This window comes from Tetrao urogallus, assembly GCF_951394365.1.
Source record: "Tetrao urogallus genome assembly, chromosome: 16".
Lineage (NCBI taxonomy): Eukaryota > Metazoa > Chordata > Aves > Galliformes > Phasianidae > Tetrao > Tetrao urogallus.
Window position 1 is genome coordinate 11,106,150 of NC_136829.1, and position 26,032 is coordinate 11,132,181.

The 26,032-nt window shown below is 57.9% G+C and overlaps 4 protein-coding genes across 4 annotated transcripts; 2 read left to right on the forward strand and 2 right to left on the reverse strand.

The window, feature by feature from the left end:
- Positions 1-856: 856 nt before the first annotated feature.
- NEURL2 (neuralized E3 ubiquitin protein ligase 2) lies at positions 857-3,349 on the reverse strand (the record flags this gene model as incomplete). Its single annotated transcript, XM_079543351.1, has 2 exons — positions 857-972; positions 2,662-3,349. The coding sequence occupies 2 exons, from the start codon at positions 3,347-3,349 to the stop codon at positions 857-859; spliced, it is 804 nt and encodes a 267-aa protein (XP_079399477.1).
- Positions 3,350-4,074: 725 nt separating this feature from the next.
- CTSA (cathepsin A) lies at positions 4,075-7,180 on the forward strand (the record flags this gene model as incomplete). Its single annotated transcript, XM_079543560.1, has 14 exons — positions 4,075-4,235; positions 4,322-4,433; positions 4,534-4,584; positions 4,825-4,911; positions 4,994-5,149; positions 5,407-5,498; positions 5,601-5,685; positions 5,816-5,907; positions 6,097-6,175; positions 6,298-6,446; positions 6,519-6,594; positions 6,689-6,778; positions 6,871-6,972; positions 7,097-7,180. The coding sequence occupies 14 exons, from the start codon at positions 4,075-4,077 to the stop codon at positions 7,178-7,180; spliced, it is 1,416 nt and encodes a 471-aa protein (XP_079399686.1).
- A 1,026-nt stretch (positions 7,181-8,206) lies between these two features.
- PLTP (phospholipid transfer protein) lies at positions 8,207-11,437 on the reverse strand (the record flags this gene model as incomplete). Its single annotated transcript, XM_079543187.1, has 15 exons — positions 8,207-8,347; positions 8,457-8,533; positions 8,612-8,675; positions 8,860-8,902; positions 8,985-9,052; positions 9,227-9,391; positions 9,486-9,545; positions 9,713-9,889; positions 10,011-10,102; positions 10,207-10,270; positions 10,405-10,468; positions 10,604-10,759; positions 10,892-11,020; positions 11,087-11,186; positions 11,323-11,437. The coding sequence occupies 15 exons, from the start codon at positions 11,435-11,437 to the stop codon at positions 8,207-8,209; spliced, it is 1,515 nt and encodes a 504-aa protein (XP_079399313.1).
- Positions 11,438-16,667: 5,230 nt separating this feature from the next.
- PCIF1 (phosphorylated CTD interacting factor 1) lies at positions 16,668-24,242 on the forward strand (the record flags this gene model as incomplete). Its single annotated transcript, XM_079543564.1, has 15 exons — positions 16,668-16,791; positions 16,979-17,103; positions 17,527-17,664; positions 18,058-18,188; positions 18,429-18,583; positions 18,791-18,938; positions 19,140-19,223; positions 19,978-20,077; positions 20,272-20,434; positions 21,098-21,270; positions 21,772-21,858; positions 22,280-22,464; positions 22,948-23,041; positions 23,248-23,423; positions 24,002-24,242. The coding sequence occupies 15 exons, from the start codon at positions 16,668-16,670 to the stop codon at positions 24,240-24,242; spliced, it is 2,124 nt and encodes a 707-aa protein (XP_079399690.1).
- Positions 24,243-26,032: the final 1,790 nt, after the last annotated feature.

Below are 26,032 nucleotides of genomic sequence, written 5' to 3' on the forward strand. Positions count from 1 at the left end.
CTGCTCCCAGAGCAGTCTCCCCAGGGAAACACAGCACAGGCACACAGTGATCCAAGGCTGGGAACCAGGGTCTGCACCAGACCTCCCCCAGCTTGCTGTGACTGCCTTCATGGCCACAGGCACGAGGAGCAGCCACTGCTGGAGCTGCTCCCTGCACGTGGAGTATGGACAGCAGTCCGACCCTTCCGCCTCTTCTCAGAGAGCACAGGAAATAAGTCATCCCTTTCTCAGTAAACATGTTTCCCAAGAGCGAAACTGCGTGGCTGGGACAGGGCCCAGCTGCAATTTACCTTCCACGTGAGCAGGGAGCCCTGCAGCCCTTTGTGAGGGCCCGTTGCTGGCAGCGCAGCTTCCCAGGCCGCCCTCTCACTGCTGCAGGCTGCTTCCAGCCAGAAAGGAGCCTGGGCTGGGACTGCTGGCCCTGCACTCGCCTCTGGCAGTGCTCTGAGCTTGCCGCAGCACTGAGAAGCAGTGCCCCAGCACATAGCATCCCATATCACAGGCCTCCATCCCGCAGTCTCGGGGCTGTTGTTCAGGAGGACCCGCAGGCAGTGCTCAGTGCCCCCGCTGTGGACCCAGGAAATTGTAGCTTTGTTCCTGGGTTCTGTGGACCGGCACCACGCAGAGAGCTCAGGCTGTGCCTTGAAGTGCTTTATTACTCACTCTCTTCTGTGAGTGGGCACGAGCCCAACCGTACAGCAATTTGAGTTGAAAGGACCCTTGAAGGCCATCTAGGCTGTGCAAACAACAGGGGCACCTAAAGCCACATTGGGTGCTCAGAGCTCCAACCGTACCCGTTCACACAAAGTCTCTGGCATGCTCTGGGGGCTGTCAGGCCATGCAGCACCTCAGTTCCTCACTCGTGTTGGCAGAAGTGCTTCAGCATGGGGGGCAGATCCAAGCCGTCGATGGCCAGGCGGTGCACAACGTGCTTCTGGATGACCAGCCGGCAGAGCGTCTGCAGGGAAGGGACTGCAAGAGAAACAGTCTTGCAAAAACAGAAGGAGCTGGGGTGGCTGGGAGAGCTGTGCTGGGAGAGCGGCGTGCAGGGCTCACTGCTGGCTCCTGGCTTTTGGGCAGCGTTTGGGGAATTTTATGCTGCGGGCAGCACTCGTCCTCCTGCAGGGCTCTGCTGGGGGAGAGCTTCACCCTGTGGAGTCCTCATGCTGTGCCCAGGCTGGAGCTCCTTTAACAGGCTGAGCGTGGTGGCCCCGCAGTCATGTGCCTACACAGTGTGTTACTGTGGTGTTTTGCATTTGTTTTCTCTCGGGGCTGCTACATGGTTCCTCCAGGGACCCACGTGCCCACACAGTGTTTGCCTTTCATCCTCATCCCCTCGGTGGCCTGTGTGCACACCACACTGCACCATCAGCCTCCCTCTGCTTGGAGGACTCACATGATGCTCCCGGGACGCGTCTTCCATCGGCCCCCTGACCCCTGTGACACAGGCTGTGGGCGGATTCCTCCTCTATGAGCTGTGGGAAGCCCCCAGCAGCGCAGGGCGGGGGGGCCGGCTGCGGTGTCACGCTGCAGAGCGGGGCCCTGGGTGGTGGCCCAGCTGCTCTGCTCTCACAGGGCCGCCAGCACGAGGCCTCGGGGCAGTGCCAGACAAAGCAGCGTTGTGCCCCGGCCTTGGGCTGCTCCTGGATGTCTGCAATGCTTATCATAGGCCGGGGTTCGCCGCCCTGAGCGTCCGGTGAGCAGCAATGTGGGCCCCCCTGCACAGCGTCTCGTCTCCTGCCCTTCAGCTGCAGGGTTTCGCTTGACCGCCCACAACCCAGGAAAAGCAGAACTAAACCAAAACTGATTTGTAAAGCCAAGGGAAACGCTGCAGAAAGAGCAGCTGCAGAAATCTGTGGGCAGCTGGCACCGGGTTGCTCACTGCCTCTGGTGCACTGCTGGCCTGGCCCTCACTTCGCATTGTGTCCTGCTGGGAGCCCTTGCTGCTCTCCCCCTCCCTCCCCTTTCTAGAGGAAGGCAGCCAGCACAGGGAATGCCAGACCTCAGCCTTGAGAGGCTGAACTCGGGGCTGAGGTTCCCTGTGCAGGAGTCGCTCTGCTGTGGGTCCTGGTATCTTGTTTGCTTTGTCTCTGGCCTTGTGCCTGCTATGCCAAGACCTCATTATCTCCCAGTTATGTAAAGCTCAGGTGGCACAGCAGCATGATGGTGACCCAGCCATCAGTACCCAGGCACTATTTCTTCTTCTGGTTCACATCCCTCATCATCCTGAGCACGTGCTCATTTTTCCAATACGCTTCTAATTAGCACCTATTAGCTGACTGCTCGCAGGAGCTCGTGGCTGTGCGGGGCTGCCAATCCCAGCCCCACCCTGCCTGGGGACACGGGGATGTTGCCCAACGGCTGCAGCACCACGGGGGTCTGCCCTGGATCTGCTGCTGCAGCCTTGGCTCCGGGTTGGGGCGAGGCTGGGGCACTGAGCAGCCAGCACAGGGCTGGAGGGGGACCTTGGGCTGCCGGAGCCAAACCACATCCCTGCCACGGCACGGCTTCTGAGAGGCACCGCTGCTAGTGGGGCCTCACTGCACTCTACGGGGACTCGGGATGCTCTGCCACACTCTCCACCCTGTATCTCTGTGCCCCACGTCCCATCCCACTCAAATGCTGCCCACTGGACCGCGGGGTCACCGCGCAGATACCCACAGCCGTATTCCACCTGGATCACACGGACGCTTTTGGTAGAGGCGAAGACGTCAACCACAGCGTAGAGCGGCCGCGCGGTGGGCAGGCTCCGGGCGCTCGGCCCCATGTCCTCCCCGTTGATGACGATGTGCATGTCGGCGGTGCCGTCGGGCCGCGGGGCGTACAGCACGCCGATGCGGCTGCGCAGGGCGGTGGGAGGCAGCACGTTGGTGCGGTACAGCTCATCCAGGAGATGGCTGTAGCGTCCGGGGCGGCTGCGCCCCACCAGTTTGTCGCGGGGGATCCTCACGCCCTCGATGCGCAGCTCGGGCTCCCAGAGCGGGGCCGGGGCCGGGGCCGGGGTCGGCTCCTCCTGCCCGTCGGCCGACACGCGGTTGTGACTGCGGGTGATGGCGAACACCCAGGTGTCTCCCAGGCCGACCAGGTCAGGCAGCGAATACTCGGGCACGGTGCCCAGGCTCTGCGGGTCGTGCGCCGTCAGCCCCACGCGCAGGTGCCCGCACCAACCCAGCTCCTTCTCCTCGATCTCCACCAGGAAGATCTGCCCGGGTGCCAGCGGCTCGTGGCTGAAGCACAGCGCGTTGGCGAAGCTCTCGACCCGCGTGGCCCGTGTGCGCGACGCGTCCAGGCGCACATTGGCGCCGTGCACGCGGTGGAAGCGGGTGGGAGGGTGGCCCGGAGCCGCCATGGCCTCGCCGCTATTTTTAACCGCGCGGCGCCGGGCAGCTGCTGGCAGGCGGTGGCTGGGGCCGGTCCTAACGCACGGGGCCCCGCGGGAGGGCGGCGGCGCGGGGTGTCCGGTGCTGCCCACGGGGCTGCGAGGGACGGGACCGTACAGGGACGGGGCCGTGCAGGGACGGGGTCCTGGGCTCCCCGCTCCTCGCCCTACGTCGGGGAACTCCGGGACCGTGCCCGCTCGTAGTGCCCCGCGGTGTCCGCGAGGCGCGGGGGCGTGCGGGGTTACTGGACAGCCCCGGGGCGGCGTGGGCCCACGCGCGGAATCCGCACCCGGGCGGTGCAGCCGCCGCGCCTGAGTGCGGTGCGTGGCGCGGCCGGCCGGTTCGTTCACACGTGCGCGCGCGGCGTGGAGGGAGGGGCGTGGCCAGCTGCCGCAAACGACGCGCCGATTGGCTAAGGCTGTCCCCGCTCCCTCCTCGAAGCCCCGCCCAACGGCACGTGACCGCTCGGAGGTCATATGGGCGCGGGTCATGTGCCGCGGGGCGCTGCGGGATCGGGGTGCGGGGTGAGCGGCGTGCGGCACCGGGCGTGGTAGAAGGGAGCGATCCCGCTGGGACTGTGCCGGCAGGGTCGGGACCGGCGAGGGGCGCCGCATCGGTGCGGGGCGGCGGAGCTCGGTGCGGTTCGTTGCGTGTGTCCGGGCCCTCGGCATCGCCGTTTCTGTGCCTTCCGCAGATGCTGCCGCTGCTGTGCGCGCTGCTGCTGGGGCTGGGGCCGGCCCACGCCGCGCCCGCGGGCCATGAGGTGACGTTCCTGCCCGGGCTGCCCAAGCAGCCGTCCTTCCGCCACTTCTCGGGGCACCTGTGCATCGGGCCGACGCAGCGCCTGCACTACTGGTATGTAGGGCCGGGCTGGGACGTGGTACTGGTGCGTGGGACCGGTGCTGGCTGGGCACTGGGTACTCACGTCGCACACCCCGCAGGTTCGTGGAGGCCCAGAACAACCCGCAGAGCAGCCCTCTGGTATTATGGCTGAACGGGGGCCCTGGCTGCAGTTCCATGGAAGGCTTCTTGAAAGAGCACGGCCCCTTCCTGGTCAGTGGTCACAGCTGCCTGGGGCCTGCAGGGCTCCATGATGCGGGTGGTGTCTTGGGCCCTGTGTTGTGCCACTTATCAGTCTCCACTCCCTCTTCAGGTGCAGCCCGATGGGGTCACACTGAAGTACAATGACTACGCCTGGAACAAGGTATGGGCCCTGCCGCAGGCAGGGAGCGGCTCCTGCCCCACCCAAGCTGTGGGGAACCATGGCTCTGAACTGCTCTGTGCTGCCCCCCCCCTCCAGCTCACTGCAGAGCAGGGATGAGGTTCTCATTGCAACACTGGGGTGGGCCACACACAAATAGTGCCACAGGTGAAGGCTGTTGGCCCTCTGTGCTGGGAGCTCCCTGGACTTCCATGCTCCCCTGCCCCTCTGCTGTCCTCACAGATTGCCAACATGCTCTACCTGGAGTCCCCTGCAGGCGTTGGCTTCTCATACTCCGAGGACAAGAAGTATGCTACCAACGACACCGAGGTGAGTGGGGAGGCTGTTGCAGGCCCAGCCCGGAGCTGCTGGCCCAGTGCCACCCCGCTGATGCCATCTGCTGTCCCTGCAGGTCGCACACAACAACTACCTGGCGCTGAAGGAGTTCCTGCGGCTCTTCCCTGAGTACTCCAAGAACGACCTCTTCCTCACAGGGGAGAGCTACGGCGGCATCTACATCCCCACTCTGGCAGAGTGGGTGATGCAGGACCCGAGCCTTAACCTCAAGGTGAGGGCATGGCCTTGCTGGGGCTCAGCACGCTGCGTGGGGCAGCCCCAGCCCCACAGCCTTTCATCTCCCTGGGTGCTGGCGGTGAACGTGTTCTGCTGCGTGAGACTGAGGAGTGCTCCCAGGCGCCCATGGCCTTTCCTCTTCCCCCTGTGAAGTAAACAGAGCCACATCTGCTTCCTGCCTGACGCCGATGCTCTGTGGCTGCCCTGTGAGGAGCTGCCACACCACACAGTTGTTTTCTTATTGCCCCGCAGGGAATCGCTGTGGGAAATGGCCTCTCCTCCTATGAGATCAACGACAACTCCTTGGTGTACTTCGCCTATTACCATGGCCTGCTGGGCACCCAGTGAGAGCGGGGAGCACTGCTGGGGGGAATGCTGCTGGTCCCTGTGGCACAGAGCAGGGTGGGCTCTGGTGGATCACTCCAACTCTTGGTTTCTGCCTGCAGGCTGTGGAAGGACTTGCAGGCCTTCTGCTGCTCTGAAGGGAAGTGCAACTTCCATGACAACTCCAACCTGAACTGCACGCTTAAGGTGAGGGAAGGCTGGAATCCCCGAGCCCTGCTCCAACTCCTGCGAGCAGCAGCACTGTGCTCGGTGTTGGGTGTGTGCTGTGGTCCTTCAAGCTGAGTCCTGAGCCCATCCTGCTTGTGGCTCATTGCAGATGGCAGAGATGATTGAGATTGTAGAGGAGTCTGGGCTCAATATCTACAATCTCTACGCCCCGTGTGCTGGCGGTGTTCCTGGAAGCATGAGGTGAGAGTGGCGACAGCAGCAGCGCTATCCCCAAGCACAAGCAGCATGCAGATCCCTACCAGCAGCAGGGGGCTGGCAGAGACACTGCTCCTGTGGCCACTTCTTCCTGGTGGTGGGCCCGGGGCCGTTATCCCAAGCCCTTGCTCCTCCAGAGCTCTCACCCTGTGGCCGTGCTTGGTCTGCCTGCAGGTATGAGGGTGACTATCTCGTCACACATGACCTGGGAAACTCCTTCATCCGGATGCCAATGAGGTTTTCCTGGCGCCAGGTGAGTGTGGGTCCCTGTCACAGTGTGCTGCCAGCACCCTCCACCTGCACAGTAGGGGATGGGGCAGCTCTCCCTGTGGGCAGTGCTGAGGTGCTGCTGCAGGGCTATCCCAACTCTCCCAGAACCTGCTCCGGATGCCTGTAGCCCGCAATAAGGTGCGGATGGACCCACCGTGCACCAACTCCACAGCACCGACCATGTATCTGAACTCCCCAGAAGTCAGGAAGGCTCTCCACATCTCCCCCGATGCCCCAGAGTGGCAGGTGTGCAGGTGAGCAAGACACAGGCGGGATTGAGTGTGTGGCACAAGCAGCTGCTGAACTCACTGCTGCTTCTTCTGCAGCTTCGAGGTGAACCGCAGCTACAAGCGCCTGTACACGCAGATGAATGACCAGTACCTCAAACTTCTTGGAGCCATGGTGTGTATGTGTGGGGGAGCACGCAGCCCATGGAAGCAGCCCTCCCACATAGGGCCGTGCCCTGTGCGGTGCTCATGCTCTTCCTGCTCTGCAGAAATACAGAATCCTGGTGTACAATGGGGATGTCGACATGGCCTGCAATTTCCTTGGGGATGAGTGGTTCGTGGACTCCCTGTGCCAGAAGGTAAATGGGCAGAGTGAGGGATCAGCCCAGGTACAGGGGGAAGCGGTGGGGTCTGTGGGGCTGGGCACCGAGGGTGCTGTCTCTATTCCCAGGTGCAGGTGGCTCGCCGACCTTGGCTCTACACTGAAGGAGGTGAGAACCAGATCGGGGGCTTCGTGAAAGAGTTCACCAACATTGCCTTCCTCACTGTTAAGGTAGGACTGAGGTGGTGCCTTGCAGTTGGTCCCACTGTGGTCACTCATGGCTGACACTGGAGCTGTGGGCCAGGCACTAGTGGAGCCACGGAGGGCACTGACTGCTGGCACCTGTTTCCTGCAGGGAGCCGGCCACATGGTGCCTACAGATCAGCCCCTCGCTGCCTTCACCATGTTCAGCCGTTTCATTAAGAATGAGCCGTACTAGGAGCTGGGGAGGCTGTGCCCAGGGCCTTGGGCTGCCTGCGTACAACAGTCACCTCCTGCACAGCTCATCACTGCCACTCAGCTGCACCAGGGCTCCCCTGTGTCATGAACAAAGTGAAGACTGCAGCCGGCAGGGATTCCCCGGGCCCCAAGGGCTATGCTTAGCCTGGAGGCGGGCTTTTTGCAGGGTGCAGGGAGAGGAGTCCTTGGGATGCCGTCCCTGCTGGGCACTGCAGCTGTCTCTTTGCTGTGGCTTCCTGTCTCACCTCCTCCCTGTTTCTGGAGGCAACTACTTCCCTCGTAGGCTGGGAGCAGTCCTCACCACTTCCCTCTGTCCTGCAGCCTCTGTACACATGTGGCCTGGGCAGGCTCTGAGCCAGCTGCTCTCTGGTAAGCACAGTTGATGTGGTGGCCGTGGGCTCTCTGCTCCCTTTGAAACCACTCCCAACCTGACCTCAGTGAAAGGCAATTTGCAGTGAAGACAATTTCACTGCCTAGGTCACACAGTGCTCTTGGGAACCCGCAATAAACTCTGAATAAGGTGGTCCTGCTCCTCATTAATGAACTCCTTGCACCTCTCTGCTATCCCCTGCTTTGCTTTCTTTTGCTGTCTCGAGTGGTTCCTAACAGAGGCTCCAGCAGCAGTGAGTGCTAATGCGCTGTGCACGGTGTCCTTGGGAGCCAGAGCTTGTGTTTCCCTTTCTGCGGAGGGTACTGGGGCTTCCTGAAAACAAACCATCCCAAAAGCAGGAGCTCTCCCCCAGAGCTGGCAGCTATGTGGTCTGGAGTGGGCTCATCCTCCAAGCAACAAAGCAGTGCAAGCTAGCATTCAGTGGTTTATTAGTGTACGAGAAGGGGTGCAACAGGGATTCCCAGAGCAGCTGTCTCCACCTTGCTGCTGCCCACCTGGGTGCAGATGCCCTGCAGGATGTGTGAGTGGTACTGGGGATGTTGCTTCCTACCTACAGCCTATGGGTCCAGCCCGGGATCTGACCTTTGTCCAGGGTGAAGGAGCAAGTAAGCAGAGCTACAGCTGGTGGGGGTCTGTGTTGGCTGCTGTGGGCTGCACTGTGGGCTCAGCAGGGACTGCAGGGGTGGAGTGGTACTTCTCGATCACTTCCCGCAGCCCCTTGGAGAAGTGGAGATCAGCTCCCACTGTGAGAAATCCCTGCAAAGGAAAGAAGTATTGGCACAGGACTAGCTGTGCCTACAGCTGCCAGGACACGGTGCCCGTGTCTGCTGGAGGGGCTGGAGTTGTCCTTGTCCTGCTCGCGCACCGCGTGATTGGTGACCACCTCCCTGGTGAAGTCCATGCCTTCTGGCAGAGGAATCTGCACGCCCTTCTTTGTCCTCTCTGCAGGGAGGAGGAGATGCAGTAAGCCCCATGACACTGCCTCAAGCCTTGCCACGCACAGGCAGTGGTGATGCTTACCGTTAATGATGGGCATGATTGTCAGCTGCAGCAGAGTTTTCAGCGGGGCCTGCAGTGAGAACAGCTGTGGGGAGGGGAGGCAGAATGAGTGCAGAGCTGCTGGGCAAGGTAGGGCCTGCTTGTGTTTCTCGAGGGTGGATGAAGGGAGATCCTGCACAGCCCTCCCAGAGCTGCTCCCTGCTGTGGCTGGGAGCTAGCCAGGACAGTTGGACCCTCCCGTACTCCAGGCTGGTACAGGGTCTGCTCACCGCCAGAGACTCCAGTGCTGACTGCTTGGAATAGATGCGAAACCTGCAGGGAGGGAAAGCAGCTGTGAGCTGGGGCAGAAGGGACTGTCCCTGGAGCCCTGGTGGGACCCCAGTGTGGGCCATACCGTCGCAGGTCCAGCTGCACGCGCAGTGCCTTCCCTTGCAGGTACACCTTGGCACTCAGCTTTGATTCCTACGGGGAGAGTGAGCTGCATGGAAACCCTGCTGCAGCCAGCATGGGCAGGCAGCGGGACAGCCTGGGTGCTGCTCCCATCTTTAGGATGTCGGTGACATCCCAGGTGGGGTGCAGTGCTCCTGCCCTGTGTACTTGGGCAGGCACAGGCAAGCTGGCTGCAGCAGCACCCACCATGGCCATGCTGGAAAGCTGGACAGCAGGGCGGTCTGCAGGTACCAGCGAGATGTTGAGGAAGGCAGAGACAGAGACGGAGGTCCCCGAGGGTTTGATCACACAGCGGGGGGGAGCTGACACCTGAAGCACCAGCCGCAAGGGAGCATCCACCACAGCAGGGTTCTGAGGAGAGGGCAGGGGAGCCAGTCTGGGCAGAACTGCTCCACCCCAGGGGGGGTCCTGTACCTCTCCTGCCCCAGTGGAGAGCTCCTCTCACCAGCATGAAGATGGTCCCAAAGAAGGTGGCTCTCAGCAGAACCTCCAGGTCCTTGGGTACCTGCAGGGAGGACAATCCTCAGGGGTAACAGAGCTGGCACTGCTGCCCCCTGCAGAGCTTCTGCCCATGCAGCACGTCCTGAAATTGTGTGGAGCCCACCCCACCTCCCCCAGGCGGCACCCCTTCTCCACGCAGGCCTGTGTGCAGTGTCAAACTGTGCTGCTCACCTTCTCCCCCTCAAGCTCTATGGCCAGCACACCCGCCTGGAAGTATGCGTGCATGGCTGAGTCAAAGAAGTACTCAGAGAAGGCAACGTAAACCATGCGCTCAGTCTCCTTGATCACCGGCTCCACCGCGTGGTTCTCCAGCTCCTGGTCCTCCCTCGCACGATAGAAGAACATGCCCTGGGCCGAGAATAGTGACTGTTTCTGCAGCTGCAGCACAGCTTGCTGTGCCCGTTGCATGAGTTGATGCAGAGCTGTGCCAACAGGACTGGGAGAGGCAGGGCAGAATCTGGTGCCACACCTTGAAGTCCAGGTCGAGGGTTTCTGGGGAGACAGCTGGATCACGGAGCAGGGAGTAGTCAATCCCAATGTGCTCATCCACGTAGTTCCTTACTGCCAAGGAAGAGGTGCTGTGAGAAGAAAGCCTACAGGGTGGCCCTCCTTTTCTCAGCTCTGCATAGGCTGCAGTGAGCAGGGTCTGGTCTTATCCGACTTACCTGGCACTGTGTCTAGCAAGGAGTTCAGCAGCACCAGGCTGGCATGCTCCAGGGATGGGCAGATCTGTGGGGAATCACTCAGCAGTGGGGCCAGAACTCCTGGTCTAGAGGAGGACCCAGGCTGCCTCCAGCATCCCTGAGTCAGGCCCTCCTGACTGCAGTCAGGAGAGCTCTGCCCATCTCTGCTCACAGCCCTACCTGCTGGCTGAGGAGGAAGCGCATCCCTGTGACAATGAAGGTGCTCAGGAACTCATAGACCTTCCTGCAGGACAGCACAGCTTTGCAGTAGCCTTCCAGCCCTGTCCCTCCACCTCCATTCCCACAAAAACACGAGGCATGGCCTGAGCTGATCTTGCCAGGCACAGGGGCATGGCTGCCACCATCGCATCAGGTGTACCTGAGTGTGCCAGAGAATCCTGCGTGCATTCTGGCAATGGAGGCATTGCAGGACATGTTGGAAATCTTGAGGCGTCCGACCTCATCCTTGGCCAGCTGCAGCACAGTATGGATGTGGACACCATCAGCAGAAGCATTGATGGATCCAATGTCGTAGCTGTAAACCAGGGGAACAGACAGGAGGACACAGATCCTATCAGCTCCAGGACTGGGCAGCATGGCACCTGTGACATTCCTGGGCCACGGCCCAGCTGTGGGACAGGCTGGTGGGCAAGGGAAAGTAACTCACAAGAACCAGTAGAGCAGCTGCCGCCTGAAGCGCAGGCTGATGGAAGCGTTGTTGATGTCGAAGGCGAGGTTCTGTTGCGGCTGGAAGTGCAGGTTGGAAAATGGCAGCTGCAGGTCCATCACCTTGACCCTGCCAGGGAGGGGACGGTAAGGCTGACCCAGGGGCTGCTGCTCGCAGGGAGCAGGCAGCACTCACTGGCTGATGTTGTAGTGGAACTGCCCCTCCTTCCCGTGCAGGTCTGACACTGTGATGTTCTCCAGCTCCTGCTCCACGAAGCGCAGACCCTCCTGCTTCACTGCAATGCAAAATGAGCCTGGGCTGCCCACAGCCAGGCTGTACCGCACTCTACCAACATAGCCCACCCTGCCGGTCCCACCGTGCAAGCTGGCTCCCCGCCCTGCCTGGGATCAGGGTCCTGGCCAGCCCCTTACCGAGGTCCAGCCCCTTGGAGGTAATCCGGATCTTGCAGCCGGGAGGGCTGTGCGAGGCTGCGGCCAGCCAGGGCAGCAGGAGCAGGAGGAGGAGGAGGCGACTGCCGGCAGCCATCTCGCACCTGGGGGCAGAGCGCAGGGTCAGCATGCTCCGGGCTAGCAGGGCGAATGGGGGAAGCCCAGCCACCCGGCAGGGTTGTGGCTAACTGCCCAACCTGCTCTCAGCACAGGAGCCTGGGCAGAGGCTGATGAGAGGACCATCCCGTGGCCCTGCTGTACTCCACACCCTGAAATCCCACAACGGTATTCTGGTTCCCATCACCTGAGAGGGCAAGCACCCCAGGGTGCTATGTGCAAGCCCCCAGCACAGACTCCGTGGGCTTGCAGGATCAGCCCCGCCCGGGGACAGCCACTGCCCTCGGTACCAGCAGCATCCCGCCCTTCCCCAGCACAGCCAGCTCCCCCGCTTGCAGGGTGAGGTGAGCCTCATGGGGAACCCCAGCACCACAAAGGGAAGGGATTTCTCTCCCATGGGCTTTCTAGCCCTGGGAGCAGCCCCAAATGCTCCCCAAGGATTAGCACTGCCTGTCTGTGTCCCATGCCCTGCAGCTGGGCTGGGACAGAGCCAGAGAGATTCCTCATCCAGCAGGAAAAGGCAGACTTGCCTTTGGGATGGCAGGGACAGCACAGGGCTTCCCCACCGTGTTTCTGCTCAGTTCTCTGCAAGGGAGAGGACAGAACCCCTTCTGCTCAGGATCCAGAGCCTCCATCCGTCCCGGAGGGCCACGCTCAGACTGGGGCAGCTCGCCTACACAATGCTGGCTAAGTTTGTATACTTACAGTACGACTTGTCTTCGGCTTCTCTGGTCTGGGGAAACTGAATCACGTGAAGGGAGGGAGAGAGAACACCAGCAGCTCCAGGAGTTTCTTCTGAGCTGGCTCAGGCTCCCCTGCGTTTATATATCCCACCAGCCGCCACCCCTTGTGAGCCCACAGCTGGGAGGAGACACAGCAAACAGGAGGATGAAGGGCTCGGGGACGCCAGCCGCGCAGCGCAGGGTGGCTTCATCATTTTGGGGAAGTGCCGACCCCCAGTCCTGCTGGTGCTAAACTCCCCACCGTGCTCTGCCAGCTCCAGCACTGCCCAGTGGGCTCTGTGCCACGGCTGCAGCTGAACACAAGTCCCTTGGGCCAGAGGTACAACGGGAACTGCTTTGTGCCCATCTATGAGGTGAGCATCAGACAGGGAAGCTGCTGTGGTTGCTGGAGCCACAGAGCCACTCTAACAGCCTGGCACGTATCAGGGTCTCCAGGGCCCACAGCCACCAGGGCTCATCCCCAGCCTGCTTCCAGCAGCTGAGCAGACACAGATGTGCTCAGTTCTGTGAGAGGCACTGCAGAAGTGAGCCAGCATGCCCACATTCCCTTTCTGATCCATAAGTGCCCATCGCGAAGAGGCCAGGAAGAGCGGCACCGCTCAGCCCAGGAGAGACAAAGCGCTGCCTATGCTTCACCGCAAGCCCCTCTGCATTCCAAAGGACAAGGCTTGGTGCTTTCCGTCCGTGGAACCAAATCCTGCTGAGCCCCTCCTTCCCCCTCCTCCAAGCGCCCGCAGAACGGAGTTGGTCTGAGCCAGCACTTTGTGGTCGGGGCGATTATCTGCACACACACAGCCGGGCTGTGGGGGCTCACGCTCTGGAAACAGAGAGACTTAGGAGACCGGGTGCTTACACAGCACTTATCCCTTCCAAACTGCTTCGCCAGCATTAACTATTACACTGACCCCAGTGCTCCGGGTGCAGAGGGCAGGCCTCCAGCGGGAGCGAGCGGGTCGGGCGGCCGCGGGCAGAAGGAAAGCCGGGCGAGCTCACGGCCGGGCAGGGGGAGGCAAAGGGCGGGGCGTCGGGGCCGCGGATGGGGAGAATCGCCCCGCGTCGGAAGGTGTCGCGCCGCGCTTTCCCGGCAGCCACGGCCACCAGGCGAGGCTGCGGCTCCGGGCTCCTGGCTGCGCGCCCGCGGCCCCGCCCGGCCCCGCCCAGCGCCGCGCCCCGCGGCCACACGCGGCGGAGCCGCACCGCTAAGTGCCGGACGGGCGGCGCTGCGGACGGAACGCGGTGGGCGACCGCGGCTCGCCGCCAGCGCTGCGGGCCCCGCCCCGCGCCGCGCCGCACTTCAAAGCCGCTCCGCCGGCGGCCTCGCCCCGCCTGATGGGAACCGCCCGCGGCGGGCGGACGTGGCCGCGAGGCCGGGCCCGGCCCTGCCCATAGCGGGGCGGTGCCGGCGCGCCACACTCAAGATGGCGCCGGGGCAGACGGCGGTGTCGCGGCGCGCGCATGCGCCGCTCCGTCTACAAAAGCGCGGGCCGCGCACCGCGCAAGCGCACCGCCAGCGCGCCCGGGCGCGGAGGGTGACGCGCGTGCGCGAGAGGGCGTCCCGGCGGCGGCGCCTGCGCAGTGCCTAGGGCGGGGCGGCCCGCGCCTGCGCGCTGCCGGCCCGCGGTCCCGGCGCAAGATGGCGGCGGCGGGGCGGGTGAGGCGGAGGTGGGGCGGCGGCGGGAAGCGCGACGGTGCGCGGTGCCCACAGCCCCCAGCCTCACGCCCAGGTAAGCGGCGCTCCCGCGCGGCCGGGGGTCTCCGCAACGGAGAGAGAGGCCGGCGGGCCTGCGGCGCGGCGGCAGGTCGGAGTGAGGCGGCGTAGGCCCGCGGCCGCCATCTTAGAACGCGCCAGCCGCAGCTCGGCGCGCTCCGCTCCGCTCGCGCCGCCCATCCCGCGCTGCCCTCCCCGCTAACGGCTCCTGTCTCCGCAGCGGCCCCCGCGGGCCCGGCGCGGGACGCCCCGCTATGAGGATGCGGCCCCGGCGCGCTAGCGGCGAGCACCGAGCGACGGCCCCGCGTCCCGCCCGGCAGCAGCGCGGCCCCGTAAGTACCGCCCGGCGCCGCCCCCAGCGGCCGCGCCCCGCACCGCTGCCGGCCGCCCGCGTAGTCGCCGCCGCTCCTCTCCGCGCTCGCTCGGTCTCGGCCCTCCGCGCCGGGAGCTCCGCCCGCAGCACCACACGCCGTCCGGCCGCGCTCCCCGCGCGCTGCGGGCGGCCCCTGGAGCTCCGTGCGCTGCGCGGCCCCGACCCGAGAGCGGCTGACACGGAAAGGCTGTGCCCTCCGCTTCGCCGCGGTTCGGGGCTGAGGGAAAACCCTGCCGTGTTCCCGGGGGCTGTCGCTGCTCTCCTTTGTCCGCGTTTGCCGTTGTCCCGTGCGAAATCCCGCCTTGACAGACGTTGGCTGTGCTGCGCTCCGTGTCCATTGCCGCCTGGCCGCGCTCTCTGTTCGTGCTGCTGCTCCTATAGGCTGTAAGCTCTCTGGGCAGGGACGGCGTTCTGTGTCTGCGAAGCACTGTATGCATCGTGTGGTGTATAAAGCAGTACCGTAACCGCTGTAAAACCTTTGCTCTGGGTCCCTTTCACTGTCGTCACAACACTAGGCGCATAAAGATGGAGTTCCTTCTGTCAGGCTAGTTTGTTTCTTTTCTTTTGGCGGAGTTAAAGGTTGCTGGGATTTGATACTCACCCAAACTGATAAAGTGATAGAGCTGCTTTGGACTTCCCCCATCCTAGTTTATCCATAAACTGGAGAGATAAAGAACAAGAAGCCCCATCTGACCACTGGTTAGAGCTGTCAGTGGTAAGAGGTGCTGGGAGCTGCTGCCCTTCTGACTCCTGGTGCCAGCTGTAATTATTGAAATCCATGTGTGGCTCTCCCTGGGAGGTCTGGTCCCATTCTTGTGTAACTGTTACTATATCATCTATGCAACGTGCATGACACACCAGCAAATGCAGGTAAACTTTCCCTTTTTAAGAAGAGGAGGCTGAACGTTTTTAGAAAGTTCCTGCCAGGAATTTGATGAGGTTCCTGATGTGCAGCCCATGGCCTCCGATCAGCTTTCTGGCAGAGAATGAGGTGCTGCTCAGGTGGCAGCTGCCTGAAGTGTGACTGCAGAGGTCACAGGAGGGCTGGAGTTCAGGAGGAAGTGTCAGTAAACAAATATTACACAACACTCAATGCTGGGGTGATTAAATGTACAGATTGCATTGGTGCAGTCTTTGTAGCAGGTGCTTTTGCCTGTGGGTATGGATGTTGTTATCTCTGTAGCTGTGAGCAGAGGTCATAACTCCAGGTTTCTGCAGTACCCTGCACCTTTCCATGCTTACCCTGGGGGAAGGATGGAAACATCTTCCCAGGAGTTGGCAGGAGCAGGTGTTCCTCAGTCCTGCCCTGCGTCACACCGATTCACTGTCAGTGCTGCAGACAGCCTGGCAAGAACCTACCTGCTCATTCTTGAACTCAGCTCTCGCCGTTCTTTTGAGAAGCCTGGTGATGTTTTCGTGGTCAGGATGGGGAGTTCAGATCAGTTAAAAACACACTTAGTGCAGGATGATGTGTACACAACAGCATGGTGTGCGTGCAGCTCTCACATTGCATAGGGCATCTCCCAAGGCCTGAATAGAGTTAAATAACGGAGATAGAAGTAATTATTTAAAATGCCTCGTTTCCCCCGGTTTGGTTGCAGCAATCTGTAGTAATTGGCTCAACAGTGCTATTTCAGAAACTTCCCTGGGGGAAGAAGAGTGAATGAGAGGCAAAAACCTGGCTGTTCTTCTGCAGCTGACAGTATTAAACGATGATTAAGAGGTGCATTTCATTTTGAACAGACTTTCTTTTGCATAACTGTTGTTATGTAAATGCAAAATTCTGAAGGCTTAAACAGCCTGACAGTCCTGACAGTCAGTCCATGTCTGGAGCATAATGAGGAAAATAATTCCATAGTTGTTCATTCCTAGCCTGTGGTCCTGTGAGCCACCAGAGCTGTTATTAGTGAAGCAGCAGGGCTATTTTGTGTAGCAGAAGTTCTTTAATAACTGCTTTTTGTTTAAATTGCATATGGTTATATGTGGGTAAATACTAATTTAAACTGGCACCAGGGATAGCAGATCAGATATGGCCAGTACTACTAGTGTGGTAGGAGATGGTGAATGTTCACAGTGAAGCATATTTTATTTTCTGTGCTCTCAGCACTGCTGTGTGGGATGAGACACTGCAGCCCTAGGAGAGGGAAGTAGCTGAAAAGTGAGTATTTTGAGTGCTGGCCATAAGAACTCCCTGATGTACTGTTCAGAGGTAGGTGCATCTGGGATAAGTGGTATTTTTCAGGACTTAGGTCTTATTTTGTATGTACTGGTTCAAGCCCGTTTTGCTGGCAGTTAACTTTTACTTTGAGTGGGCCAGGTGGCTCTGGGATCTTTCCTGCTGTGACGTGGATTTTTTGTCTGATTTTTCTAGTGTGGTTGCTGAGAAATGGCCAATGAGAATCACGGAAGCCCTGCGGAGGAGGCATCTCTAATGAGTCACTCACCTGGCACCTCCAACCAGAACCAGCCCAGCTCCCCCAAACCTATGCGACTGGTACAGGACCTCCCAGGTACTGATTCTGCTGCTGAGGAAGCCCAGCACAGGGTTCTGAAGGGCCTCAGTAGCCGGGAAGGGAAGCTGGAGCGGGGCTAATGAGAGAGTTCAGGAACGAGGCTTGTTGTGGTGTGCAGGGGTGGTAATGGGGACCTGAATGGTAGAGCTTTGCAGTACTGACCTTATCCTGGCTTTGTGCTCAGATGAGCTGGTGCAGGCTGGCTGGGAGAAGTGCTGGAGCAAGAGGGAGAATCGCCCATATTACTTCAATCGCTTCACCAACCAGTCCCTGTGGGAAATGCCTGTTCTGGGACAGCACGATGTCATTGTGAGTAAGCACGTGTGTCCAGGGGCTGTGCTCACACTGGGATATTCCTCTGGGATGTGGCATTGCCTGTGTGGGAGGGCCTTCTGTATCTGCAGAACTCCTCTCCCCATCCATTGCGTGGCTGGGATCTGGTGAAACACAATGCAGTGTTCCTCATTCGGGTGCACTGCTTAAACAAACTCGCCGTGGGGGAGCTGTGTTGCATTTTTCTCGTCTAAGTCTCAAACTAACAGACCAAATAAATGGTTCAGACACAAGTCTAAAAGCTAAGTTTTTAGCTTTCTGCAGGTGTGTTAGTGTCATTACTTTTGTCCGCTTGGGAGCTGGGGGTGGTGCAAAGGAAAATTAAAAGGACTTACTGCCTTTGGTACTCTGCAGTAGCAGCTGATGAACTAATGAGTACTGCTGTTTGGATGCTCTTAGTCAGACCCTCTGGGATTGAATGCAGCTCCTATGCCACTGGAAAGTGGAATGGTAGAGACCTCAGTGGAGAGCAAGCAAAGGAAGAGGAGATTCTCTGAGGAAGTTCCCCCAAGTGGCAACAGTGTGAAAAAGCCCAAGGTGAGTTGAGTGTTAAAATAGTCTTAAAGATGTTGTCAGAATTCAGACCTAGAGGGTCCAGAGCTTGGACCTTTTTTTTTTTACTGTGCAAGATCAGTTCTAACAGCTCAAGTTCTAACGGCTCACACCAAAAATACGAAGGTGGAAGCATGCTCACATCCTGCTGGTTTGCCACTTCTCTTACAGCCTTAGGTGGATCATGAGAGCTGAGAGAGAACAAATGATGACAGGAACGTGGTAGCTCACGTGTCCATATTAAGTGCAAACAAAACACGCTGTAGGGATTCAGTGGTTATCCTAAGTGAAGCTCTGGTACAGGGCTGTTAGGTATACTGTGATTCCTCCGTTCTGCCTTTCTCTGTGAGGGCAGTAATTCATCTTTTCCTCTCCCAGTCGGATATTCCGGGGACCCCAGCTGCTCAGCCAGTCCCCAGCTCTCCCAGTATTCCAGGATCCTCTGTTCTGAAGGCATGGTGTGTTTCACCTGAAGATAAGCAGCAGGCAGCTCTTCTACGACCAACTGAGTGAGTTGTATCCACTTATTTCTGTTCTCGGGGGGGGGGGGTAGGGTAGAGACAAGCTGGTCTTCCAAGTGTCTTTGAAGAATAACCTGGGGGATGTAGCAGGCTTGTCTGTCTTTGCAAGCAGTCTTCGATAGTTCAATTTTTTGGCTGGTAAAACAGCCCCAGGAAACGTCTTTAAAAGCAATATCCGATAATTAGCCAGTGATCCGATCGTCCTGACGACATTTCCTTCTGTCATAGAGTGTACTGGGACCTGGATATTCAGACAAATGCGGTGATTAAGCAGAGGGCACCATCTGAAGTGCTTTCTCCACACCCTGAAGTGGAGCTGCTTCGATCCCAGCTCATTCTCAAGTTGAGGCAACATTACCGTGAGCTCTGCCAGCAGCGAGAAGGCAAGTTGCTCTCCTGCTCCCCTTTTTGTGTTGTCACTCCTGCAGTGCTGCACTGTTGTTCCTTCTGGTTCTTGTCTCTCCTCGCTGTGCTTTCTTTATTTGGTAATTATATTCTCATTAAGCTGACCTGCAGTGTAATGATTCTTATCAGAGCTTCTGGACGTCTTTTTGTCATACAGTGTCACCCTTTTTTTTGTCCTTCTCCAGGGATTGACCCCCCAAGGGAGTCTTTTAACCGCTGGATGTTGGAGAGGAAGGTGGTGGATAAAGGGACAGATCCCCTTTTACCGAGTGACTGCGAGCCAGTTGTGTCTCCTTCCATGTTCAGAGAAATCATGAATGACATTCCCATCAGGTACTGTTGAAAAACAGGACAAATTTTGGAATTGTTTTTGGCTCGGGCTAGTCCAGTGATTTACCTGCTTTAGTTTTCTGCTTTTGTGTTTTACTTTTGCTGATGAAGTGGTGAGGTGCTGGTGGTGTAAAATTCTGGGAACTGGACCTGGCCTTCGTGGCAGCTGTGAAACTGATGCGTGTGAATTTATACTTACCTCAGGCTATCCAGAATTAAGTTCCGTGAAGAAGCCAAGAGGCTGCTCTTCAAGTATGCTGAGGCTGCAAAACGGCTCATTGAATCCAGGTAGGAGTTCCTCTTGCAGTGCTGCCAGTTTCAGAAATGAGAAGGAGTTCATGGCAACTTTTAAGAGGAGCTGTCGTGTCACTCTTCACTCAGTATTGGCCATCTTCTTACTGAGGAAAAGCAAAGTTAGGAACATGTGAGGGAAAAACAGTAGTTCTGGAGCTGTCTTTTGAGGGTAATGTCACAGTGAAATCAAACAGTGGCAAGCTGAATGCGTGCGGAGATGAGCAAGAATCTGAAATTCTGCATGTGGAATGCCTTTGTCATTTATCCCTCAGATAATAGAAGAGTGCTTGGATGCTCACTGCTATTAAACAAGAACAAACTTAAGATGATATTTTATTACACCACATGTATTTTTCCTGAAGAGCTCTGCCACAGGACAGAGAATTTAAGAAGGGAAAAAAACCTGAAGCTTGTTAACAGGGTAGTTGTCTCAGAGTTGCAAGTTCCTGGCAATGGCTGCGTTTGATAATGGGAGGCAAGATCAAAATGAGCCATTTTCCTCATCAGTCCTTCATCTGCTGTTCCTGTCACAGGAGAGGACAGCACAGTTAGGCTGTGTTTTGGTGAGAGCAGGGCAGAGTCGTGTCATGAAAATGTCTGGAAGCACTTTGCACAGGGCGCCTGCAGGGGAGAGGCAGCGAGGGCCTCGAGGCGTCAGCGCTGTTCCCTGCTAACAAGGCTGTTGTGGTGGTATGGAATATATTGCCCTGCAGCTGAGGGTTTAATCCCACTTGCCTGTTTTGTGCAGGAGTGCATCACCAGACAGCAGGAAGGTGGTGAAATGGAATGTGGAGGACACCTTCAGCTGGCTGCGACGGGACCATTCTGCTTCTAAGGAGGACTACATGGTCAGTTGTGCAGCTGGGTGCAGTGGGGCTGTGAAAGCACGGGTGTGCAGGGCCAGATAAAGATCCTTCCTCGAAAGGCTGTGATTGCATTTCCTCCACTTGGCGAAATGGAAGCAACAAAGGTTCAGAGACTCTGCACAGCTGTGGGGTCAGGAGGTGGGCTGTGTAAGGACTCTGGTTCTGTGATTCTGCAGGACCGCCTGGAGCACCTGCGCAAGCAGTGTGGGCCCCACGTGTCTGCTGCAGCAAAGGACTCTGTGGAAGGCATCTGCAGTAAGATCTACTACATATCCCTCGAATATGTCAAGCGGATCCGGGAGAAGCATCTTGCCATCCTCAAAGAAAACAATATATCTGGTACAGCAAACCTTTTCCTTCTTCCTTGGTCTCTGCTTCTTTCATCGCTGCCATTCTTTAGCCCTTTTCCCTTTGGGTCCTAGCTCTCCTCAGACATTTCTCCCTCCAGATTCCAATGTCTGCCTTTTGCTGCTTGTTTTTGCTGCCCGTGTTCGCACCCGGCGCTGCGTTCATGATTCCTTCTGGCCGATCTTTAATTTTAGCTCTCTTTTTTTTTCTGCCTAAGCTGAGGGTGAGGTTCTGTCCAAGATAGGTGGCAGAAAGGTTCCTTTGCCTCCTGCATTTAAGAGCCTGGGAGCATTAGCTGGTTTTCGAATAACTGTGGAGCAAACTGAAATAACAGTGACAGCAAGGAAATTGTTTTACTCACCCAGAGCATGCCTTATGGTGTTGGAATGGTTGCACGACGTCTACAGGTTGACTGCGTTACAGATGGAGAAGTACTGTGCTGTGGTTCCTCTCCGTGCTCTGTGGGTGATGGAATTTTGGGAATCAGTTCTGAACTTAGGTAGCTGCCTACGTGATCTGTGAAGGACCACCCCTGTGCTTTGGAGAGATTACTTTGCTCTTCAGCCTTACTCCTGCACGTTCCGAGGTGGAAGGAAGACCTATCCCAGATGTCCCTGGATTCTAATGGGCTGCCTTGCTCTTTATTCTCCATAGCTGAGGTAGAAGCTCCTGAAGTCCAGGACAGGCTCGTGTACTGTTACCCAGTGAGACTGGCCATCCCCTCCCCACCACTCCCCAGTGTGGAAATGCACATGGAAAACAATGTGGCATGTGTGCGGTACAAGGGGGAAATGGTGAAAGTGAGCCGCAACTACTTCAGCAAGCTGGTAAGAGCTGACTGCCACGCCTGCATGACTGCTGCTGCACAGTGCTCTTTCATGAGAGCTTTCATTTCTCCTTTTCCTCCAAGAAGGGACCGAGCAGTTGGACACAGCACTGCCCTGTGGAGGCTGTCTGCTGTTGCCCTAATAGTAGCACGGATGAGGACAGCTTCATTTTCCTTAGTCAGGGTCAGCCTTCTGCTGAGAGCAGTTAGGAGGTGTTGTGTGTCTGCTTTGGTACATGCTGTGCTGCAAGAATGGTTGTACTCCAACGAGGCAGCCCTTGCTGAGAGAGACTTGCTGATGTGTTACATTCATTCGTGCTAGTGGATAGCTTGCAGTTCATTCCCACAGTAAGAGCAGATGAGCTGAAAAGCCTTCATGCAGAACCCTGCCTGCTCCTTTTGTTCATCGGTGTTTCTTCTCATGTCACGATACGTTTTGTGTTCTGGCTGCCTTACCTTTGTTGATACTGTTTGTTTTTAATGGCTGGGCCTTCTCTTCCAGTGGCTTCTCTACCGGTACAGTTGCATTGATGACTCTGGCTTTGAAAAGTTCCTACCCAGGGTTTGGTGCCTTCTCCGACGATACCAGGTACTTGTTGTTGCTGTTGTTGTGCATCAAAAAACCTGGGGAACTGAACTCCTTGCTCTGGGAGGTCTGCAGCTCTCAGAGCCTGGTGCAAAATAGGGCTTAAACTGAGTCAGTGGTGGGGATAAATTGTAACAAAGAGCTTTCAGTAGTTATTGACGTTTTTGTGAGGCTTAACTGAAGGTTCCTGGGGAATGCATGTAAAAACTGACAGTTGGTTTGACAGGACCTGAGCTGAAGAAAGTATCTAAAGAGCATTCCTAGGTTCATTCAGGGGACCTATGAGAATTTGAGAGAGGACGAGGGGGCCCTGCATGCCTGGAGGAGTGAGTGTGTGGACATGTAGGCCTCGGTCCATATTCCCTGAAGGGAGCAGCAGCAATAGCAAGTGCAGGCACCACTCACCGGGGTTTGCTCTCCTCAGATGATGTTCGGTGTGGGTCTGTATGAAGGAACTGGCCTGCAGGGGGCACTTCCCGTGCACGTCTTTGAAGCCCTCCACAAGCTCTTTGGAGTGAGTTTTGAATGCTTTGCCTCGCCACTGAATTGCTATTTTAAACAGTACTGTTCGGCCTTCTTGGATACAGACGGGTATTTTGGATCCAGGGGGTGAGTCTTGTGTTCTGGTGCCCTTTGCTGTGTGTCTGTGTGGGTGCGTGCATGTGTGCAGAGCAGTGATTCAGGACAGGCTGACGCGTTGAGTAGTCAGTAGTTGAGCAGAAAGATGTGTGCTTCAGGCCCACTGAAAGCAGGGAGTGAGCACAGATCGGCGGTGAAACAACCAGCAGTGTGCCACTGGTCCAGCCAGAGCTGTCTGATGCAGTTTATAGGTCTGCCAGTGTTTGCCCTTGTTCTGAAGAAAGGAGGGAGTAGGCCCTCGGGCAGTCGGCTTGCATCAGCAGTCAGCCTTCAATGACCACAGATGGAATGTGTCCCAGTGGCTGCCTGTGCTGTGGAGGAGTGGCAGCTCTGTACTGCTGAGATTCAGTCCTTCTGAGCATGAGTGTCGTCTGCGAGGAAACGAATGTTTTTTAAGGTCCAGCAATCAGGTGTCTAGCCTCCCTGATAGTGATCTTTGTCTTTTTCCTGTAGCCCGTGCCTGGATTTCTTCCCTATAAGTGGGTCTTTTGAGGCAAATCCTCCGTTCTGTGAGGAGCTGATGGATGCCATGGTCTCTCACTTTGAGGTATGTTCACTCTGCTGTGTTGTTCTGAACGGAGCCGTGCAGTCATCTGCTCCCCACTGTGTGCTCACAACAAGGCTGTCATTCAAAAAGTAGAGGGCTGTCACTGCTGCTGTACTGCTCTGGAAGCAGAACTTTCCCTTTTCATAGAAGGCAGTAGGCCTGTCATTGCTCAGCCGAGACTAAGATTGGTTTTCTTTTTGGACTAGAAACTGCTGGAGAGTTCCAGTGAGCCCCTGTCCTTTATTGTCTTCATCCCTGAGTGGAGGGACCCTCCCACGCCCGCCCTGACCCGCATGGAGCAGAGCAAGTTCAAGAGGCACCAGCTCATCCTGTCAGCCTTCGATCACGAGTACCGCAGCGGGTCTCAGCATGTCTGCAAAAAGTAGGCCTTCCCTTGGGGTCCTTGCAGGGTGCCCTTCTGATGAGCTGCCTCTCGGGGAAGCTGTGTGACTGAGATATCTCAGTGGGAATCGATGGAAGGAAGGGAAGAGGAAAGATTGTGCAGTGCGTAATTGTCCTGGGTTTTTAAGAGGTGTAGAATCCACAGTGTTGTGGATTTTTGCATTCATTTAATGACTGCTGAGGTGTTTTGCTAATTAAAAGATTTGAGTGATGTGTTTCTTGGGTACAAGTCCAGTATGAGCTGTTTATGTCATGTAGTGCTGCGGTGATGCTCCGTGTCCCTCTGCCAGCTCTCATTTGGCAAGCCACAGCTGAGCATTTTCCTGGGCTGCCAAATGCCAGAGAGACTCAGCAATTCAGTACTGTTCAGAAGGAGGCAGAAGGAAGGCACTCTCCTCTTTTCCACGTGATAATGAGTGAAAAGGGGCAGAGAGGAATACTTGTCCTAAAACCTACAAGCGGGAAGAGGAGAGGCAGGTGGCAGGGAAGCGTAGTGGTGTGACTTACTGGCAGGCGGGCTGCCGGGAGATGCTGAGTGCCTGCTGTCTTTCCTTGCAGGGAGGAGATGTACTACAAAGCTGTGCACAACACCGCCGTCCTCTTCCTGCAGAACAGCGCAGGCTTTGCCAAGTGGGAGCCCACGCCAGAGCGGCTGCAGGAACTCGTGGCGGCCTACAAGCATTCGGGCCGCACCCTCAGCTCCTCGTCGTCCTCCTCCTCCTCGTCCACCTCCTCCACAGACAAGGAGCGAGAGCTGGGCCGGGAGCAAAGCAGCAGCCGGGAGACCAACGCTAACTGAGGCAGAGGTGAGAGGCAGCAGGGAGGTGCCGGCGGCCCCGAGGAGGCTCGCCGGGCAGGCGGAGAGACTGCTGGCTGCGCAGCACCGGCCCGGGGAACTCTTGCCCAGCAGCTCACGGCACCGCCTTCCCCTGCGAACCAGCAGCGCCAGGAGCGCCCGGCTGCCGCCAGGGAGAGGAGCTGGGCCACGGCCCGGCTGGAGGGCCAGCGACCCCCGTGCGGGCGGCAGGAGGAGCGGGCGGCCCGGTGGCTGCCCATACGTGGATGGAAGGGGCGGCCGGAGCTGGGACGCGCTCTGAGGGTGGAAGGACAGCGAGAGGGACGGCCGGCACCAGGCCCGGCGCCGCGGCTGCAAGGGGCCCAGCGGCGGCCGCAGCCCGGCGCGTGCAGGAGAAGCGCGGGCAGAGCCCGGGGTCCTGCGGCCGGACTGGCACCAGCAGCGCCGTGTCCATAGTGTAAATAGTTCTGTCTGTGTCCCTGAGCTCCCGGCAGGGCTGTGCCCGTCGCACCGCGTTCCCTTCCCACGTGTGTGAGTCCCGTGTCGGCCGACGCTGTGTTACCGTACCGGAGAGGAGCGGAGGAGAGCGATTCCTTTGGTGTGTAAAGACGTCTTTGCAGCTGTTTTGTAGTCATTGTGGTTTTTATGCAGAGCCTCTGGGTTGTATTTAACCTCCGTGGGTTTTGTTTTTTAAGGATTAATTTAACACCGCTAACCATTTTATTACTTTTATCAAGAAGAGCAAAGTCTATTTTTGATTTCTGTTTCCTAGTTCTTAGGAACATTAAAAACCAGCATTCAGCTCTGCCCCGTGTCAGTGCCTTTCCTCATCTGTTGGCCTGGGGCCTGCACTCGTCCCAAGCCTTCACCTCCGTCTCCCTCTGATAGAAGAAAAATGGTTCTGGTTCTTAGTTTGGCAGAGCCCATACTTTGAACCTACATGGCACAACGCTGGGAAGTTCTTGAGGAACTTGTAGTATTTTACCCAGAATGTGGAGTGATGTTTTGCCTGGAATATGGAGTGATAGAAGGTACGCTGTCAAGAAAAGGTACTGGTCATGAAAGCAGGGGTGGCTTTGCTGGAATAGCACTGAGATGCCTCGTAGCTGTGCCTACAAAAAGAGTGGTGGGTTTTGTGCAGTGTATAAAAAGCTGCAGGTCCTGGAGCAGGGACTAATGCTGTAGAAAAGAGGAGAGGCTGAAAGACCTGAGTAAGGCCAGCGTAAGGCATTCCATGGTGAGCTGAGGCAGGGAAGCGTTTGGGGGCAGCAGGATCAGGAAATGGCTGCAGGGTGTGTATGGTCTGTTAGGTACAAAGAGGATGAGGTTCTCCAGGGATGCTTCCCACTACGGTGAGGTAGTTGACCTTCAGTGACACTCAGGGGAGACCGGAGAACTCCAGCAGCGAAGGGAGCAGCTTACAAAGCACTTTTCCCCTTCTCCTTACACGGAAGCAGGGCAGGCTGTTCCTGAAACGCAGCTGACCGCCGGCACACGCCGATGCTCGAAAGCGTCATTACTGAAGGAGCAGGAGGGGGGGTCCTTTGTGTCTCTCCCTCAGGTGGTGGCCAATTACCTCATTAAGTATTTAATCGCCGTGTCACGACGGTCAAACGCGGGAGCTGCTCGCCCGTGCTGCAGCAGCCCGCGAGCTGCGGTGCCGCGCTCAGCCAAGAAGCCGAGCATCCGTCCACACCCCCCATCCCCTCCTCCCGCTCCGCGTTGCCAGGCCAACGGCGCGGCGGATGCCGGCGGTCCCTGCGGCTGTGCCGGCCCCGCAGCGCTTCCCTCGC